The following is a 22,396-nucleotide window of genomic DNA, read 5'->3' as shown; positions in this document are numbered from 1 at the left end:
TTGCATAAAGTCATCAGCTGAGTGGGTTGAGCTACTGGAAAGGGTCCCTTGTTGGGTTAGCGATGCTACCGTACTAAACAAAAATTTAGGATCGTTTTTATTACGGTGGATGAGATTTGAGTAATATTTAGCTTTAGCTAAGGTAAGCATGAGTTTATAAGTTATTAAACCATCACTCCATGCTTGATGGTGCACCTCAAGTTTAGTCGTGCGCCATTTGCGTTCCAGCTTTCTACATAATAATTTCTGAGCTCTAGTTTCTTCTGTAAACCACGGGGTGCGCTTTTTTGGAGCCTTTTTTAACTTTAGCGGTGCTATTTTATCAATGGTTTCGCGCAGGGCGTCGTTAAAGTTGTTAGTGAGGTTATCAATAGAGCCCACATACTTTGGGAATGGTGCCATTACCGAGGGCAGTAGGTCAGCAAGAGTTGTCGTTGTGGCTGTATTAATGTTGCGGCTGCTATAGCAGTTATTATTATTATTAGTTTGACGAACATGCGTCTGAACCTCAAATTTTATAAGGTAATGATCGGACAATACTTTAGTATACGGGAGTATCGTAACTTTGGAAACGGTGATACCCCTGACAAGCACTAGGTCTATCGTATTACCGTTGCGATGCGTGGGTTCATTTATTATTTGTTTGAGACCACAGCTATCAATTACAGTCTGGAGCGCTACGCACGGTGGGTCCGATGGGGTATTCATATGGATATTAAAGTCCCCCATTATGATTATATTATCGGCGTGTGTCACTAGATCAGCAACGAACTCTGAGAATTCATTGATAAAGTCCGAATAGGGCCCTGGGGGGCGGTAGATAACAGCCAGGTGTAGAGGCAGTGGTGTGACAGACCTCATAGTAAGCACCTCAAACGATTTATATTTATTATTTATGTTAGGACTAAGGTTAAAGTTTTCGTTGTATATTAGTGCGACCCCCCCACCCCTTTTAAGCGGACGGGCAATATGCGCATGTGTAAAGTTAGGAGGACATGCCTCATTTAGCGCAAAAAAGTCGTTTGGTTTAAGCCAGGTTTCGCTGAGACCGATGACGTTAAGATTGTTGTCTCTGATAATATCATTAACTAACAACGTTTTAGGAGACAATGATCTTATGTTTAAAAAAACTATATTATAGGTAGTGGGCTGTTTTAGGGAGTTTTTGATCAAATTATCCGTAGTAGCAATATTAATAATGTTGTGTTTATTATGCCCAGTGCATTTAGTATAGTTACGACCATATCTAGGAATTGATACGACAGGAATTTTCCGATTGTTTGTTTGTTGCTTTGATAAACTGCACGCATCATGGTTAGCCACCTCAGTAACGGGTATTTTCCGATTGTTTGTTTGTTGCTTTGATAAACTGCACGCATCATAGTTAGCCACCTCAGTAACGGGAATTTTCCGATTGTTTGTTTGTTGCTTTGATAAACTGCACGCATCATAGTTAGCCACCTCAGTAAAACACATGTCCAACTCTGAAACACTCAAAGCAGAAAAAACTTCTTCTAATTTAACTGACTCCTTACCCAGACCAGTAGTCTCGCATTTTCCATTTAAATCCGTCTTCAGGATGGAGGGAAGTGGTGTTCTGTGGGGATTAGCCTTCTGCTTTGTTTTTAGCCCCGCTCGGCATCCGCGTTTCCGATCACACCGCTGGCGTCTGCTCCGTAGACGGCCCCCGCTGCTACTATACTCCCCTGCTTCACAGGCCGCTGGATGTAGCCGCCGACGTATTCCCATGCTAGTTAGCACGTTTAGCACGCACGCGTCTATCAGTCCAAAACGGCCCGATATGTCCACATCCAGAAGTGTCTGGCGGTCGTACGTGATCACGGAGTGACCACGATGTGAGCCAGCCATAAAGTTTGTGGAATTGTCCGGTATTTCTGCCAAATGTTCCATCTTTAGCAAGAGCCGCTCGAGGACGCAGCCCGTCATCAAATAATATTATTTATCTCATTCGCGGAAGAGACCAAGAAAATGTCAGCCATCGTCACACACATGTCAGCCAATAAGAATTCGGCGGGGAGGGTCATGGCAGAAGTGCATTGTGGGTCATGGAAGGCTAACTGCTATATGCTATATGCTACTGCTGTAGCTATTAAAATGGATCATTTCATCGTTGGCGGTAACTTGTAAAAACTGAGAAGGGCTGAACAAAAATGGCACCGAAAAGGATATCATGTACTGCAGATTACAAGCTGGACGTAGTGAAATATGCAGCAGAAAACGACAAGAGGAAGCGGCGCATACCTTTGGAGTTGACAGAGTTGTTTAGAAGCGACATCGAGGAAGAAGATTTAATCGGCTTTGTTGATTAGGAGTGACAGATTGTTTGGTAAACGTATAGCATGTTCTATATGTTATAGGTATTTGAATGACTCTTACCATAATATGTTACGTTAACATACCAGGCACCTTCTCATTTGGTTATTTATGCGTCATATAACGTACACTTATTCAGCCTGTTGTTCACTATTCTTTATTTATTTTAAATTGCCTTTCAAATGTCTATTCTTGGTGTTGGATTTTATCAAGTAAATTCCCCCCAAAAATGCGATGCGACGTATATATGTTTTTTTCCCTTCTTTATTATGCATTTTCGGCCGGTACGGCGTATACCCCGGAGCGACCTATAATCCGAAACATACGGTATGCGTTTATTAAGTATCTGTGTTCGTGTGGCCTAAGAGAAAAGCCGCTGATTCTTGTGCCAGAAACACCTCACCTGGCTAATCTGACAAAAATACTTCTGACAACTAAACAAAAAACTTCAACCTACAGTAAGCGATGGAAAGTCCAATGCTCTCGGCTTCATCGCCACCACGAGTGCGAGTCGTTGCAAGGCGCTGACTCTTGATGAGTATAACGAAAGGAAAGGTGAGGTTACAGACAAATCCTTTGACGGATTCAGATACTTTTACGCACAGACAGATCTTGTACGGGAGGAGTGTTCCAAAAGTCACATGTAAAAAGACAGCCAATCAAGAGTTCCTGCTTCACAAAGATCCAAATACGCACACACAGATTGTGGTACACGCGCACAAAACAATCTGGATATGCCCACACAGATTGTATTACACGCACACAAGTCTGAATATGCACACACAAATCTTGACAGAAGTGATGCAAAAGTCAAGTGTGAATAGACAGTTTTTTGGGGGTTCTTGCTTCACACAATTCACCATTCTGATTACAGGCACACATTTTTTTTCCACACACAGACAGATCGATTTACCGACAGGGTTTTTTTTATTCACTGACAAATCATAAAATGGACAGACAATTGAAAAACACGCACACTCGGCTCTGATAACACGCACACACTTTGAGATACAGACACACACAATAGTACACAAACACGTGAGTTGGATTGCACACACAAAGATTGAGATATGTATGTGTTTGCAAATTATTTTGCCACAAAAATAATTCCATATGCAGCACGTTAGTACAGGGGTTATTGATCATGCCTCACAACAAGGTACTTGGTCTGATTCCTGTGGAGTTTGGATGTTCTCCACGTGACAGCGTGGGTTCCCTCCGGGTACTCTGACTTCCTCCCACCTCCAAAGACATCCACTTGGGGATAGGTTGATTGGCACATTAAATTGTCCCTACTGTGTGAATACGAGTGTGAATGTTGTCAGTCTATCTGTGTTGCACCTGAGTGCAGCTGGGATAGGCTCCAGCGCCCCATGACCTCAAAAGGGACAAGCGGTAGAAAATGGATGGATGGAATTCTTAATATTTATGTACAAGGAAATGTGGGGGCAGGACTGATTACTGGAAAGAGGCTGGCTCTCTTCCTGAATACCATTGAAGTACCACACCATACCCAGTTTGCTCTGTAGACCACTCCTACACGGTTCCATAACTCTAAATGTCTCCATGGTATCATGGCCTAAATAAAAAAAATCACCAATCAGTCCCTTTAGGAATCTGCGTTATTGTGATTTTAGAAATTCACACTAATTCTACGTATCCCCACAAAATATGCAAGGCTTCACAACTTTGTCCAATGCATGCCACTTCCCCGCATATTTTGGTCAATGAACCTAATTTACATCAGCCAAGGTTGTCTCTGAGTGACACTCAAACACGCACGTCAACTGTTAAATGAAAATGTATGTTTGTTTCTTGTGTAGACAAAGCGGTACCAACAATGTGTAACAATATATGAACTCTTTATAGCTCAAAAAAGCACAATTGTTGTCGTCCTGCTGAGCTTTGACTTACTTCTGGTTTCTGTCTACAGTGCTAAGCCTTCTGGGTAATGCAATTTATAAACATTTGGCAACAAATCAGCATCCTGACTTCCTATTTTCCATGTACTTATCCATGGTAAGACATTTAAAAACAGATTTTCATTTGCAATGCTGACCTAGCAAAAAGGCCACATTTACGTGACAGAGATGTTGAAGTGTGATGATAAACTCACATTGTCTCTCATTTATCAACAAAAATGTGCACTATAAATTTCTCTCAACAGTTCACAAATGCTCTTAAGTGCGGGGGGGAAATGTGTTGGAACATAAATATAATGGACAAATACAAGCGTAAAACATACACGGAGAATGTCTGCAACGTGCTCTGTTGTTCCTTTATGTAAATATTATTAGTTATAAATCCGATTAGTTATAATGAATTAAAACCGTACAATGACAATGAGATCTGGGTATTAGCTTTTACTGCCATCTAATGTCTACTTCTAAGTCTATTTGTTTTCTAACTTTTGTTTCAATCATCTGCTTTATGAGGTTAAAGATACAATGAACATATACAATTCTGACAACAAATTTATAAAATCACAAGTTGATTTAATGTTTTCAACGCAACTTTTTAAAAACGCTGCCACTAATTAGCCTTTTAAGCCACAGCAAGCACAGAAAGTATGTTGCCATTGATTAGGCTATTCTGCGGCGGACTTTGCAAGAAATCCAGGACTGTTTTGAGCTCAGTGCAACTAATAGTGCTCATATACTGTCAATGTTATTCATTTTTCACGGATTTGTCGATTAATATGGTTCTGTAATACATTTGTTAAGTACGCAACGTTTTTACCTTTTTCATGTACCTTCTCAGTTTTTCCTTGCATCTCCCTGGAATGTCTCGTTTGCCTCAGTCATGCTTGCTTCCTGTTTTTGATTTTAAGCATTTTTTGTACACAATGTCCTGATGCATAGGGATTTGAATTGACAATGTACCAATTCAGGTAGTGGTAATCAACAGTACTTTTGTGTTTGTTCAAAAGTTGATTGTTTGAAAAAAAAAAAATAATAATAATTCAATCTAACATTTAACACTGAGCTGTGCTGTCTGGTTGTTACCTTGATTTCCCACATTTCTCTGTGTCATTTGCAAGTGAAGTTGATTGAAAGTGTCAGTTTTGCCTTCCAAATGTTTTTACTGTAAGTAATGTATTTATTCACACTAGCTGTTTGATTATAACGCGCATCTTAGTTGTATCTCAGATAGTAATTTGTTTATGCAAGTTTAGATTGGGGAATGCAACGTTAACACTGCCTGCTTCAACAGCATATGAGCAGTGTCACTGTCAATCACGGTTTAACGATAATTCCAATTTAAAATGGCAATACTACCTGTTTCACCGCAGTTAATCATTATACTGCTTATCATTACAGCCCTACTTATGTATATATTATTTGCTACAGATTTTTTGGAGTCGAGTAACTTTTGCCTGTATTTTTTGCATCTGTTTGGAAGTTCCCGCAGTTGGTGAGCCATTCATTGACATCAAAAACTGTCAGACTCAAGTACTAAGTACATCGACCTGAATAACTTAGAAAGGGTGGTGGGGAGCTGTGTGAGTGAATTCTGCTAGGACTGTCTTGTTCCACATTTATAATTATTACATCAGTAATCCCATAAATGAGACTTTAATTAAGGTAATATAATTAGAGTACAGTCTCTAAAAGAGCCTGGGATTATGAGTAATAAAGAGCAATATTAAGAGGATTTGGAAATATATTTAAAAAGTTGATTTTTCGCACATGACAGAGAGGATGACCTGGCACTAATCTCCTGGTAGGTTATTGCTCTCCCTTGGCCTTATGCACAGGGCTGATGAGAATAAATACATAGGATTACAAGAGACACACTGGCACGTGGGTTTGCTTTTGGATGATAAACTTCTCTGCGGGTAGAGAAAAAGTGCACTGTTGTATTTCCATGTCATTATGTATGTAACAATAAATCCCCCAATCTCCTTTCTCAAATCAAAATTGCACTAGTTGCTGGGGACACACACGAGGACTGCAGGCTTCAAAACGCCGTAATCCCAGCTCAAAGTGGAAAGGCGATTTGCTGCACTTCCATTTGGTATTATTCTAAGAAATAGGCAATTAAAGATAAGGTCGTAGTTCTTAGTTGGGAAAACTGCATTCCATGACCCTCCCCACGGAAGTACTAAGGGGCATTGGAGGTATATTGGGATGAATTGTTTTCAGGGAAACAATAGAAACAGATGTTGTCAACTTCTCGTATGTATGTGAGTGTGGGAAGTGGGCATATTAAGTCATAATGGGTGTGGAAGCAATGTCCTACAAGTCTGTTTAGAGTAATACATAAAGGCTAAAAATAACACTTGCAACCTACTCACTCACTACACTAAATCACTGAGGGTTGCCGTGGAAAATCTGCAGTGGCAATGCGGCTTTGCCCTCCTCATCCCAATGGAGCCTTTGAAGCTTGTGTGGATTGACCTTGTTAAATAAGTAAATTCCATTGTCGGACCCACCTGGAAAACAAATGAAGATGTACTTTTGCCAGATGGTGCGTCCAGAATAGACGAGTAATCGTACAATAGTTGGTCGGGAGATAAGGCATGGATTATATATTGTTGGACCAGGAATCCAATGCCCTTGATACGGAGTGTCTCGCTTCCAGATAAGTGAGGTTGTTATGGTAAACATATTCACATCTATGTCACAAAAAAAAAAAAAAAGCACATGAAAAATACAGGATAAGAACCGAAACCCGATGTTAATGCTAATGCTGAATGGACAGGATGCCATTTTGGTACTATAAAAATAATGTCATGAGTGTTTAAAGCTATCATTTGGCAGCCATGTTTACCTATACAGTGAAGAAAATAGATATCTGAAACCTAAGTATACCTGCTTACAAAGGTATGAACAGTCCGTCAATTTAATGTAGGCTTATTGTAAAACAGACTAAAAAACTAAAAAACATTAAACAAAGGTTATAAATGAATTTGTATTTGCTGAGGGAGCTCAACATTATCCCGATCATATGCTGAGCACAGGGCCCACAATCCATGCGGTGGCTCCGTTTTACGTAAAATAGCTACTGTGTAATTACAAATAACAAATGACGGCTAGCAATTATTTTAGTAATCGAGTAATCTATTGATTTTTTTGTTTGATTAATAGAGTAATCATTGCAGTTTATTTAATGCAAAAATATAATCATTAAACAATTTATTTACAATTAATTACTTTTAATACAAATGTGCATCAAAGTAAATCTAAGTTTGATCAAAAAATTTCATATAAATGAAAATGTGTGACAAAAATTATTTTTAAATGAGGGGTCAGGCCTCCAAATAAAATCTGCTTTGGGCCACAATTTAGTCAGTGGTGGCCCTGGAGATAGGTATTTGATCACATACCAACCAGAAATATTCTAAACACCACAGACTGGATACGTGTCCACGAAGCACACAAATTAGTCCTGTCCCTTTAGTACACAGTATTTCTAATGTAGGCTTGTAGGGTATACCGGTACTAACAAAGTATTGCAGTACTAATCAATTGAAATCGGTACTATACCACCTTTGAAAAATAATGGCACCATTCTTTCATTTGAATGCCGCTGTGCGGAGGTGACTACAGAGCCGAGGCACATGATGTTGAGTGTGTCAAAACGCACGCACAAAGTGCATACGAGCAATAACATCATGGTGGGGAAGCATGCCAAAAAATGGTAATTCTGCTTATTAATAAAGAGGGTACGTGAAGCGCAATACAAAGGTATTTGGGCTTCAAAGCTAACAATAAAGGTGACGTTTTAAACAGGGAGGCGCTGCGCTGCAAGTGCCTTTACTGCTTGTCGGTTCCCAGATCGTGGTCGAGTAGCGCATGGCAGACGTTTCCTCCAGGGCCAACATTTTGTTGGAGTTAAGACTGCTCAATTAGCATCATCTAATGCAAGTGAAATGACCAAATTTTGAAACAAATTCCTATAATTTGTGTTTTGTCTTTAATAAATGTGTTTTACCTGCTACATAGCTTATCTTTGTACATTTATCCATAGCTTTGTTTTTAGTGCTTATTAAGAAATGTATTCTTCTTAAAGTACAAACCAGGAGTGGCAACCATAAATAATTAAAAAAACAATGTGTTTATCGCCTCTTACTTTATATTTTAACCTTGTAAAAAAATTTTTTACTGTGAGTGTTTAATGTAATGTAAGATTTTCTGTTAAAATAAAGCCAATATTGACATTTTTCGTAGTTCCCTTTATTTGGAAAAGTATCGAAAAGTATCGATATACATTTTGGTACTGGTACCGGTACTAAATTATTTGTTTCAGGACAACCCTATTCTAATTTCAACTCACAATATGGATAAATATAACGGTTCATATCTTTGTAAGGGGTTACACTTACAAAATACAAATAGTACAAGGTCAACATGAATACATTAGGTATAATACGACAAGATAGTACTTCATACAAACAATTATACCGGTAGTTTTATAGGTACCGACCGGATATCGGTATTACCGGGTTGCGCATGATGTCTCATCCGGTTGCAGACTTGGCACAGACTCAGGCACTTGTTGGGCAAACAGGTGTATTCATAGCAGACACAGGCAGTCCTCCTCTAGGTAATGCAACATTTTTGATGCCAGCAAAGCAAGTATGTTTGATAAAAAACATTCAAAAGTAAGGCTTCACTTTTTTAAATGTGCAAGCTCCATGCTAAATTACATTGGGAATGCCGTATAGATGCAACCGAACAGCAGTAACAATTTTACAAGGTTATTTTAAAACTTCCAAATTTGGTAATCAAACCCACAACTAAGATGTGTGATAAGTAGAATATTTACAGTATAAACACTTCATAGGGCTTAACAAAATAAGACTGGCTCATTAAACTTAATGGCAAAGACTGCTTCCTGACTGCAGCAACAAACCTGGGACAAACTGAATTAAATGCATACTTGCAACTGAAATTTCAAAGTGTAAGAAAACAAGATATCACAACAGCTATCATTATCAGCTCAGGGTTAAATGATATTTTTTTACAAAATCATATTATTAAAGAAATTAAGATTTAGTTAATACATAAAAACATACAAAAGTACTGAAAGTTGATACCATTGAGTACCAATATCGATTCTGGTGTACAAGAACATGGTACCGCTTCGGTCCAAATGTGAAAGATCGTGGTCTCTAGACGTGACCACAGAAGGCTACCAGTAATGATAACGGGGAGGAATATGACGATAACCATAGAACCAGTAATGAAAATTATTGTCAATGTCACTGTCCTGGCTGCGCAGTAGAAATTACCTAAAACAACAATATTGGACAAAAAAATGCATTCTAAATTTAAACAGATCAGAGGTTGACTAACAGCCACATTTTGTTCACAATCCATTGTATTTATTCTAAAGGCAAATTAAGCAAGTGTTGCATAAAAGCAATTAACAGAGGCCTCGGTATTTAAAAGTTTAATATGTATACAGTATTTAGATTTTTAAGTGGAACACCAATTGAGGTCTTATCTTGTATGCTGCAGGACACTCACTTCCTGCTATATTGCACACGTCAACAACAGGGATTGAAGGCGCACAGAGGCTTCCTGTTGCCAATGGCTGCTATTCATGAACATGTATCCTGGCCGCCGACTGTTCAGGACACACCTGCAGCACCACTGATTGTCAAGGTCAGCGACAGTGACGCCGTTTCTCCTGCTGTGCTATGAGACTGAATCATGGCGATGACACTATGGAGTAATAACCTGCAGAAACTGTGGCCCGCAAATGGCCCGGAGGTAGTTTATCTAATGGTATCATTATGGTCACGCTGGTTTGCAGGTAGCATTTTCAGGTGATACTCCTCCCTCGGGGGAGGAGCAAGCCAGTCTGAGATTGCCGGTGTCAGCTCATAAGATTGTTTTGGCAACAGTGTATAAAAGGGCACCATGCCTTTGGGTAACCAAGAGAAATGTTCGAGCCCCTGTGATAGCTTTTATATCACAAAAATCAGGGGTGTCCAAACTTTTTCCACTGAGAGCCACATACAGAAAAAAGGATGATACATTTTGTATATTAAAAATGCTGAAACCAATCTAAATCAATATATGCCATCTGACCAAAACATCCATATTTTAGCTCAATGTTAAGGCTTAAACAAGGTTTTTTTTCTGGATTTTTGCTGAAAAAATCCTTCAAATAACCAAGGAAAATTAAATACTTACATTTAGAGGTAAAACGTTTTCTTGGGTACAGAACAGAAGAAAAATGCAAAACACAAAACTGCTTAGCTTTTGTGTAAACAAAAATTATGTTTTTTTTTATGAAAATAACATTCAAACTGGTGGCAGGTAGCATCCATTACAGATGATTCTCAAAATATAGATTGAAGGCTATGGGATGCAACTTTGATACATGTTCCCAAACCAATAATACAATGTAGGTCAACATATGCCTAGGTCCCCCAAAGTGGGGCAAATGTTTCATTTGGCCCACCAAAGAGTGGCTTTCCAAAATGCAATACATATTCAAACTCTTTCCGCTACGTTAAATAAAGGCGGTGTGGGATTAAATGACTCACTTATTGTACAACTGTATGCTTAAATTGGCACATTTTCAAATTGGCCCCTGAAGGCAAAATATTTGGGCACCCCGCACTAAAATATCTGAACCATATATCCACACCTTAGCCGTGTGTTACAGCTGATAAACCAAATTAAATTAATGTCTAGATATTAGGGATGTATTAATATGAAAAATTCTCATCACAATTGGAGTAACCAAAATGATCACAGTTATCATTATCACGATATTGTTGAATGCGCTCAAAATTAAATACACACTGTTAGAAAACCCATTATTTTGCATTTCTTGTATGTCTAATGTTTTATTGTTAGTGTTTTAGTCTTAGTTTGCTATCTGTTTAAATGGTTGAGATTTTATCGTTTTAAATACTGGTTTGTACTGTCGCACTTTAACATTTATTCAAAAGATAAGTGCGTAACAAATAAAATCTATTGTTATTATCTATTATCTCTAGCCGGCGTTGTGGCGTCCTACTCTGTTCAGCGGTCCTTCTATGCATCGTAAACACATCCGTCCCATATTCCTCTGAGTATACAACCATCCCTTTGTCTAAAGGCATGTTCCCACAGAAACTTTTGTGTTTTGGGTTAAAAAAAATGTGTCCCCACAGTGTCCTATCAATAGTGAGTCACATCCAGGAAACGGGTGAGAATGATGTAATTAATACAGTGTCTGGCCATAAGTGGTGCTGTCAGCAAACAAAATCAACAGAATCACCAAAACTAAAGTTTCTTTTCTCCGGTCACAAGTCAAATAAAAAAAATTAAAAAATGACTCATAATTAATTACGAAACTGTGAAATATCAAGAGAATGTTGACTGGGAGTCCTGAAGCTTCTTCATCCATTGAAACGCGCCTCATTCTTCAGCTTGCCTTCCCAGCAATAGTTTGCCTCTTGGAGTCGTGGAGTGTACAACTAAAGCAGAAATGTGTTTCCGATAGGTTTATTGATACTTTAATCATGGAAAACTGCTATGAGCTGCTTGTAATGCTACATCAGAGGTAGTTTAGCTAGCATGATGCTGTAACTATCTATGTGCTAAGTTATGATGTCTAATCATTGTGTTAGTAAATGGTAAATGGGTTATACTTGTATAGCGCTTTTCTACCTTCAAGGTAGTTAAAGTGCTTTGACACTATTTCCACAGTCACCCATTCATACACATATTCACACACTGATGGCGGGAGCTGCAATACAAGGCCCTAACCACGACCCATCAGGAGCAAGGGTGAAGTGTCTTGCTCAAGGACACAACGGACGTGACTGGGTTGGTAGAAGCTGGGGATCGAACCAGGAACCCTCAGGTTGCTGGCACCGCCGCTCTCCCAACCGCGCCCCGCCGTCCCCAGTGTGTGTTCGTATTTCCTAACATAGTGTTTGCAATGATTTAATGACACATTCTAAATTGTCTATTTTGCACCATCAACCTTGCTGCTGCTCCAGCCGGCTCAGGCAGCCTCGGGCAAGCTGCCTGTATCCCATAAGCGATCATCCTGTCACAACAAGACTGGGATTTGCCCCCCCCCAAATACAAACAACCCCTCCGAGGCTTCTGGGCTAACCTACAGACACACGGCAGCCATGGCGGAGACAGAATAAAGAAAGTGTTCTAAAGAGGTGCAGGCAATGGGAAAATAAAGAAGAGGATGTAAGATTGTGTTTATATAGATTAATGTATATAGGGTTTTAATGTTTGATTCTTTATGTGCAGTATTTTAAAAACGGTATCTAATTGATAAAAGAAAGTAAGGAAATGACTGTCGTTGTTCACACCACCCACACAGAATTCAACATTGTTTTGTTCTCATTCCACACTTTTAACAAACGTGACAATATTAAACATCACAAGTACATAAAATTACAGTATTTAAGGGTAAAACACAGGTTTCAGCAGTAGTGTACATTATAGTAAAGAAGACAAATGAGTACTCGTTCTTCTGGTGGCCCGAGGTTGACATCGTTGTATTTCAGATGATATGACATGGATTAAGTATTCTGTGTGGCGTCTGTACTGCATGTAGATGTTGACAAGGTTGTGTTGCCATAGAGCTAATAGTAGTAAATATTGTACGTCACAGTTTTAACAAGAAGATGAGACCCTCTTGCAGGCAAAAGCAGTAAGGATGGTCAATGACCATGAGTTTCACTTAGAAACGCAATGAGCAAAGCATGAATTTTTTATCACCCAATCCAAACAACTTGTCCCACTCATGGTGTAAATGACCTATTACCAACAAATAAAATTAAACACATGGTCACGCATAACACTCGTCCAGCTCATCGAACTTTGTGAATATTATAAAACCCGCCTTTATAATATACTACATGCATTTTAATAATATATAGAATTTAAATTTACACATATATAATTTCATTACAGTGCTATGCAAAACAATCTCTCTACACTTCCCCATGTCTGCCGCATTTTAGCTGCCTGATATTTTTGATTGATTACAGAACTTTAAGAAGGTCCTCAAGGAAATAGTCACGGTAAGGCATACTTCCGGGAGACTCCCGAAGTTCAGCGCCTCTCCCGAAAACCTCCCGGGACAAATTTTCTCCCGAAAATCTCCTGAAATTCAGGCGGAGCAGGAGGCTACGCCCCCTCCAGCTCCATGAGAACCTGACTCAGCAATGTTGTGAACCTCTTAAACAGGACAATACAGACATCTACTGTACATAGAATAGAATAGAATGTAAATATATTCTACATATATTCTACATTTAAGTGGAGTCAAGGAACATGCATTAGGGAGTCTGTTCTGAAGCCCACAGTAAAGAGACGTAACTTCATCACGTCGCCTGGTTATTGACTCCAACCCAATATATTACACCGTCGACGAGCAAAATGAAGAAATATGCTTGCAAGTTCCAGAACGATGGGAAACAAGAATTTTATCCAGGAGAGTTCGAAGGGGAAGGGGTATGTTGCCTGTAAATTTTGTAGAACAGACTTCTCCATTGAACACGGCGGCCAAACGGATATACTCAGCCATGAACGGTCAGCGAAGCACAAAGCGTTACTGTGTATTTGATAGGTGCTGTTGGAAATTCAACTATTTATTTTATGTATATATATAATAAAATAAATATATATAGCTAGAATTCACTGAAAGTCAAGTATTTCATACATATATATATACTTATATATATGTATGTATATATAAATATATATTTTATTTCATATATATATGAAATATATATATGAAATATAGATGAAATACTGGAGTTGGTGAGTTATACTCCTCCCCTCTTAACCACGCCTCCCGCCCCAACCAAGCCCTCAACAATGCCTCCGCCCCAGCCGACCACGGCGAGGCATGGGAAAATGCCGATTTAGATCCAGTTTTTAAAAATAATCCGGTCCGTGTTTTCCAATGTACCGATTTAAATAATACATTCCACTCTTCTGCTGCTCCCTATGCTCCGTTCCCCATTTTCCAGCACACCTTCAATAAATGCACAGGTCTGTGTTCTAACCGTTAAAACGGCCATGTGGATTAAAAGTTACGGTAAAAATGTCAGATGTGTGGGATTATTTGACTTTTTAAAGTCAAGCGTGGTGGTAAAGTTGTAAGACATTTTAATGACTCTTGAGAATGAGAGGCTTTTTAGCACTCATCATTGATGAACACAGGAGCAGGCTGACACCTGAGCATCTTGAAGTGGTCGTCTTTGTTAGAAAGAATCTCCCCATTATGCTTGGATTTTGTGTGTGTGTGTGTGTGTGTGTGTGTGTGTGTGTGTGTGTGTGTGTGTGTGTGTGTGTGTGTGTGTGTGTGTGTGCGTGTGTGTGTGTGTGTGTGCGTGCGTGCGTGCGTGCGTGCGTGTGCGTGCGTACGTGCGTGCGTGCGTGCGTGCGTGTGTGTGTGTGTGTGTACATATTTATATTGTTTTGGCCCCTGGACTATTTTTTTTAGCCCAATGCAGTCCCCTAAGTCAAAATGTTTGAACACCCCTGTCTTAGTTACTCAGACAGCAATGTGTTTGCATACGTTTAGATTGGGGTATGTTTTTTTTTAAGGGGGAAAGACGTTAATAAACGTTTAAGCTAGAGAGCTGGCACTAGTCAGTCCGTAAATTGATCAAAGTGCAGTCACCAATCACGATTTTTCGATCATTTGAATAGAAAACTGTAATACTAACCGTCGGGAGTGTTACTGTGGTTACCCTATTTACCCCTTACCATTTTGACCAGAATGAATAATTCATGCTTTTGTCGTTCATAAAACATTTGAGAACATTTCAAGCATCTGTACCATGTCCCATTTTTTCTAGATGGCAAAGATGACAAAGGGTGGTGGGGGGGCGGTAGTACTGTATAGTTATTAGCAGAAGTAGGCATTTTAATACAGAGCTGGAGAGAATGACAGATGAGCCAGTGTTGCAGAAGTTATAAAAGGGATTATTCTTCCCTGGAAGACATAATCATTTGTAACACACTTGTTTCAAATTCAGTGAAAAACAAATTGAGATTATCTGGTATTGTACTTATATATTAATGGGTTATGATTCATTCTTAAATATCAGAGTCACTGAAATGGAGTCTTGCAAAGGTTTGCTAATCTCCATATCAATACTTATTATTAAACATGCTAAAACCAACCTGATATAGGTCTGAATATGCAAACTTATCATTTTTTAATAAAGAAAAAACATCCAACATGTCATATTTATGCTAAAGGTTACAAAGTAAATATTGCCAGCATATATATCATACATAAGATGGGCGGGCGTATTCTAATATTATGGAAATACTAGCACCTCCAACCAGGGCGTCTCTGACTGACACAAAATCAGTCCTGATGATGCTTGCCTATTTGCGTTTCTGCATTCGCTCCCCATTATATTCCTTTTCAGGCAGCAGCTATCGATTATTTCAGTAGTTGAGTAAGCAGTCAATTAGTTTGTTCGATTAATCAAATAATCAAATCAAATACTAGATATGGATTTTTATGGGAAAAATATGTAATGGTCTTTGCCGATTAATGCCTTTAATTGCCAATCACAACCGCTGTTCTCCTCTGACTGACACTGTATTTATTTGTAGTCACCCGGCTGACAAGCAGTTATCACCTGATTATGTGTCTCCATACACAGTGTGGAGCCGCTGTTCGAAGTTAAGCTAATTATAATCACATCCATTAAAGCAAATAAATTATATTTCTTTGTATCTTAAGTATCATTATCAAGTATCTGTGTCACTGTAGGATATGTTAAACATGTTACACACAGAGGAGCAGAATCAGGAACTAGTTTAAATAGTGTCTTGATATTGTTAAACTGTCCATAGCACTCACCATGAATACATTTTAAAAATTGTAATTATTATTTTTTATATTAACACAGTTTAGTATATAAATTTAACTTATTTTTACACTTTACTGGTACTTTAATATTAACTAACAATGCAACAAAATATCACATGACAATAGATTTTACGGTAAAATCCACTTTGGTTTTGTTTTTTTCCATCCATCCATTTCCTACAGCTTATTCCCTTTTGGGATCGCGGGGGGCGGAAGGCGGTGTACACCCTGAACAAGTCATAACCTCATCACAGGGCCAACACAGATAGACAGACAACATTCACACTCACATTCACACACTAGGGCCAATTTAGTGTTATCCCCAGGTGCATGTCTTTGGAAGGGGGAGGAAGCCGGAGTACCCAGATGGAACCCACGCATTAACGAGGAGGACATGCAAACTCCACACAGAAAGATACCGAGACCGGTATTGAACCCAGGACTGCAGGACCTTCGTATTGTGAGGCAGACGCACTAACCCCTCTGCCACCGTGAAGCCCTTTGTTTTTTCTTTCATTTACAATAACATAGTAAAAAAACAACTGTGGATTTCATGGTAAAAAACAAAACATTTTATCAAAGTCAATAGGAATAATTTTAATTAGGGCTGTCAAGTGATTATTTTTTAATAAGATTAATCACACCTGTACTGTGATTAATCCTTAATCATTATTAATCATAGGTTATTACTCGCTTTCATATTTAAAATTTGCTGAAGAAAATACCCCAATATTTGGACACACATGCAATTGTAATCCAAAATGTAATCAAACATTTTACTTAATTGCAAGTCATTAATTTGCATAAAACTTGATGACAATAAGTATAGTAAAAATTAAGTGCACATTTACAAAGTATTTTTAATACAATAGCATACAAGGTACAGATAGTAAACACCCATATAAACAACTTTACATAGTGCAGTATTTAGATTTGCATTTACTCTCTCTTCTAAAAAGAAAAATTCAGATAATAAAATGATATTTGCATCATTCAGATGCATAAAAATAATGTCAGTCAATTGAAAATTGTGAATGAAATGTATTCTACAACCTCTCAGTTGTTTAAAATGGGTACAGTGGACAGCAAGTCGTGTATAAAGTGTCAGGCAGCTGAAGGAACTCATGCATTTACTGTGGGTATGTCAGAGAATAAGTTGTGTCTGTTGTGAGAATGGTCTTGTTTGTGACCATTTACATGACATGATGTCACAATTAAGGACGCCTACAGTCACCAATTAATGGCAATGTTTGGGACCCCAAAATCGTATAATTTTCTGTATGGAGGCAGCACTTTTCAAGCTTTCAAACATTACAAGACCTCTTGTGTGCAGTTTGAAAGCTGCAGCCGAAGAAAATAAACACAGACAGACAGCAATTTATCGATGACAGCAAAGTTATTGAAATAATTTTCATTTACCGGTCGATTGATTGACTTAATACTATTCAGCGCAGTTCTACAGTTGTATAAACATTTTAATGCCTCTGGACATCGAATTCAAAGCCATTTAAGGCCTTCATTTTCGCAAAATGTATTGAATTACTTTTAATGCCGCGCAGAAAACCTGTTTTGTGCTTTGCTTTAAGACGCTATTTTAAAATTGTTGTGCGCCGATAATGAGAAAATGTGTCGCTGCCATGCCAGCAAACTACCCCAGATCAATCGGAATGTGTTTTGAAGTGAAATTCGCCGCCTCTCATCACTCATCTTTGCAATGTGTATCAACAGGTGCAGACTTCCAGGTTTATGTGCGGTTAAGACAAATGGTGTGATGAATTTTTATCCATTTATGATGACGCGATTTTTTTCAATTTAATCACATTTGTTAACCCTTTAACATTGAAAGCCCTAGTTTAAATATGTAATTGATATTGTTACATCACATCATGTGTATTTGTCTGGATATTGGATTATTCAATCATCCTGAAAATTTGAAGCATCAACATTGTTATGACTAATACTGTCCCATTAACTCAAAGGTTGGCAAACCAAATCGTTATAAGAGCCACATTGGACCAAAAATTCAAAAAACAAATCTGTCGGGAACCGCAAAATTGAAAAGTCGTGTATAAGTCTTATAATGAAGGCAACACATGATGTAAGTGTCTATATTAGCTATAATAGCCTACTATCAAAATGACTACGTATGGCAGGCTGAAGCAAATCTTAGTTGACAGAAATTTGGATATGTAATATTTATTCTACACAATTTTACATTACAAAACATTAGTAAATCAGAGGCTACTCAGAGGGTGAGATAACTCCTGGAAATGACTGGCTTTTAATGGCCAATGGTATAGATGTGTGATTCAAAGTTAAAGGTAACAGCAGGCTGTCTTCTTTTAATAGATTTATTAACATTTTTGCCAGGCTAGGTAATGTTTGCTGTGGTATGGAAAAACATGGCACACAAACAACTATCTGAAATGCAGAATATTACATACAGATAAAGTGTCATGAGACATGTGAAACTAAATGATATACAAAGAGGATAAAAGTAAAGGATAGTAAATGAGCTAAAAATACCTAAAAACGAGGCATAATGATACAATATGTACATAGAGCTAGCCTAAATAGCATATTAGCATTGATTAGCTTGCAGTCATGCACTGACTAAATATGCCTGATTAGCACTCCAACAAGTCAATAACATCAACAAAGCGCACCTTTGTACATTCACGCACAGCATAAAACGTTTGGTGGACAAAATAAGACAAAGAAGGAGAGGAACATTTTACATGGAAACAAACTGTTGCGTCACAGTCCACGCACACTATGTTGAGTTCAAAAACTGCTGAAAGTAGTAGGACAAAACGCATGAGCATGTACGCTCATCAGTGAAGCATACACACAAACATATTATAACAGTGGGATTTCTAACAATTGGGAAGGTTTGTGTTATGTTTGTGCTCAAACAAAAAACATTTAAAAAAAAAGAAAATATTTTTTGCCCCATCTTTTTCCATGTTTATTCCTTTTTCAAAAATGCTTCAGGGAGCCACTAGGGCAGCACTAAAGAGCTGCATGCGGCTCGAGAGCAGCGGGTTGCTTAAACCCACATTAAGTACTTGGTATTGGATCGATACTCAGGCTCAAAACTAATGTTAAGTATCCAAACAACAGAAGAATAATTACATGTTTACAGAAATGTAGATGGGAACATTTTACAAGATAAATTAGTCAGATATTAACAGTAAATGAACACACATACATGAATAATAGATATGAAAAAAATAATACAACTGGAAATGTTGTAACATGTTACTGCAGATGTCGGCAGCTAAGTTATAAGCCTTTATCTCCTTTGAAATGGTTATATTAGCATTTACATATTGAATATCATATTGTGATCTATATTGTTATCGCACGAGGCTGCAATATGTATATATTAGCTATATAGATTTTAGGCAATCTTGTCAATCCCTAAACCCAGATAATTGTGTGAATGCTCCAAAGCATTCACACAATCATATGGTTTTCTACACCGAATGTCATCTATTTATTATTATTTAACAACTTCTTCTTCTTCTCCAGATTTTGGCGCGCTCTGCCTTACACAATTTTTATCCGATTCAAACCGTTACAACTTCAAACTGGGTCATCCATCGCTGGTGAAAGAATCGCGGACTTTCCCTTAACAAATTCCAAATATTCCCAGATTTCCTAGAATTCTAGGTTTTCCGGAACATTTTTCCCATTCAAAACGAATTGGCCATTTTTCAAACTTCCACGATTTCCAAAATGTTCAACCTATTCAAACCATTCCACCTTCAACATATTCCAACATCCTGGAAATTCAAACTGCCTTTTTACCAAGTTCAAAAACATTCCAGGACTTTCCAGAATTCCTGCTTTTTGAAAGCCTTATTTCCACCCTTTTTTCTAGCGACTAATCCTTCAACATTTTTCAACCGACTTCAACCGTTCCATCGTCAAAACATTCCTCTTAATCAGGAAAAAAAAAAGTAGTTGTTTTTTTATCTGGAAAAATTCACGGTTTTCCCGAAATTCCAGGAATTCTGTAGTACCATTTCTCAATTCAACATATTACTACTTCAACATTTCTCCACTGATTTGAAAAATTTCAACACCAACCATTTCAACTCATTCAGACTATTCATTTTTACCATTTTCAAAAAATTCCCGATTTTCCAGAAATCCCCAATTTTTCTGAAATTCCCCTTGAAACCAATGGGACATTCTTCAAAGTTTTAAAATTCCCATCTTTATCATCTGATTCAAACCGTTCAAACTTCAAGATATTCAGCCTGTTCAGGAATTGTGTGCTCAACTTCAACAATTCTAAAAAAAAAATCCCGGATTTTGCCTAATCCCTTTTTTTTTTTAACCATTTTTCAAACTTCCACCATTCAAACCATTCCACCTTCAACACATTCAACTCATCCTGGATATTTAAACTACTATTTTTCCACATTCAACAAATTTCCAGATATTCCTGTTTTTTGGTAACCTATCTCCACCCTTCTTAAGTTAGACTATTAATTTCACATTTTTCAAACCTTTTCAACCGTTCCACTGTCAAAACACTACCTCAAATTCAGGACAAAAAAGTTAAAAAAAAAAGAAACGAAAAAAATGTGATTTATATCACGCTTTTCTAAAGATTCAAATGGCTCACAGAGAAGTGGGACTCAACATTCATTCACACCTGATGGTGGTAAGATACATCAGTAGCCACAGCTGCCCTGGGGTAGACTGACGGAAGCATAGCTGCCATTTTGCGCCAATGGCCCCTCCAACCGCCACCTATCATTCATTCATCAGTCATTCACCAGTGTGAGCGGCACCGGGGGCAAAGGGTGAAGTGTCCTGCCTAAGGACACAATGGCAGCGATTTTTTGGGGGGGATGTCAATAGGTGGGAAGCGAACTTGCAACCCTCAGGTTTCTGGCCGGCCGCTCTTCCCACTACGCCATGCCGCCCTGAAGTCGGTTAAGGAACTAGAAAAATTCCCGTTTTTCCAGAAATTACAGGATTTTCTCAATTAAAAAATGTTACTATTTCAAAATTTCTTGACCGATTTAAAGAATTCCAACACCAACCAATTCAGCTCATTCAGGACATCCATGCTACAAAAAAATCCCACTTTTCCCAAAATTCCTAAAATTCCAGGAAGTTCCTATTGAAATGAATGGGACATTTTTCCAAGTTGCACAATTCCCGCATTTTTCAACTTATTCAAACCATTCCAACATCTACACATTCATCTCATCCTGGACACTCAGACTAGCACTTTCACAAGTTTCAAAACCAATTCCAGTTTCCCTGGAAATTCAAACTCTTCAACATTCAAGCTATTCTTACATTCATACTACATTCTGTCAGCATTTCAGTTCAATTTCAGCATTGGAGCGTTCACACGCAATTGCTTCAGGAATTGCTTTATCTAGTTTTGGACATTTTGGACAACCCAGGTGTATGGATCCATTTTGGAACTCTTACTTATTGCCATATGATTATCATACATAAAATAAACGTATTTAAAAAATGTGAAAAGAAGCTTTTTACTCACCTGTCAGCATCCACAAGCAGGTAAGGGAGAGCAGAGCAAGTTCCCTGGTGACCTCCATGTTTCAGGTAAACCACACCTTCAACTTCTGAGTTCGACAAAGTCCTTCCAGTCCAATTGTTTGCTAGTTTGACTCTGACCTCAGGTTTAAAACACTCCAGGCTAGGAAGATTAAGGGACACTTCAGGTGAGGAAATATAAAAACCACCTGAGCCCCTTCAAGCCCAGGAATTTTTCTTTCCGACTTTCAGTTTGACGAACCAATTGAAAAGTGGAAGAGCACCTTCACCACCGAGGGTCCGCCAACAAAATGTGAATTTTCCTCCGCGTCCTCTTTTCTTTCCGCTCGGCTGCATCCGCAAGTCCCTCCTTGTAGAGCTGGAGAGAGAAACTCTGCAACTTGTCATCACAGTCTTCCTACCAACACACACACGGAGAGAGAGAGAGACTCGGGTTAAACTGTTGTCAAGTATTCCTCAATATTTTACACAACATCCGGTTTTAAAAATAAATTAGGTCATTTTCAGTCACCAGTGTCCATGTGTAAGTTTTTATTTTGAAAAAACAAATACGATGCATCCGACTTTTACAACGTAGATTCTTCTAACTTGATGAAAGTACGCATCAAGTAATTTAGCACAAGTGCAGCAGCAACAGTTCATTGTAAAAAAAACAAAGGGACTGATCGATAGATGTAAATATTCACACTTATAA

At 38.3% G+C, this 22,396-nt stretch overlaps 1 protein-coding gene across 2 annotated transcripts in view; it reads right to left on the bottom strand.

The window, feature by feature from the left end:
- esama (endothelial cell adhesion molecule a) overlaps positions 1-22,101 on the bottom strand; it is a 180,264-nt gene extending 158,163 nt beyond the window's left edge. For both annotated transcript variants that reach the window (XM_061898050.1, XM_061898049.1), the window contains exon 1: positions 21,686-22,101. Coding sequence is in view for 1 of the 2 variants with exons in the window: in XM_061898049.1 (XP_061754033.1) it covers positions 21,686-21,743 (58 nt within the window). In the remaining variant the exon portion in view is untranslated. The remainder of the gene's footprint in view (positions 1-21,685) is intronic.
- Positions 22,102-22,396: the final 295 nt, after the last annotated feature.

This window comes from Nerophis ophidion, linkage group LG04, assembly GCF_033978795.1.
Source record: "Nerophis ophidion isolate RoL-2023_Sa linkage group LG04, RoL_Noph_v1.0, whole genome shotgun sequence".
NCBI classification, from domain to species: Eukaryota; Metazoa; Chordata; class Actinopteri; order Syngnathiformes; family Syngnathidae; genus Nerophis; species Nerophis ophidion.
This window is presented reverse-complemented; position numbering and strand designations above follow the sequence as displayed.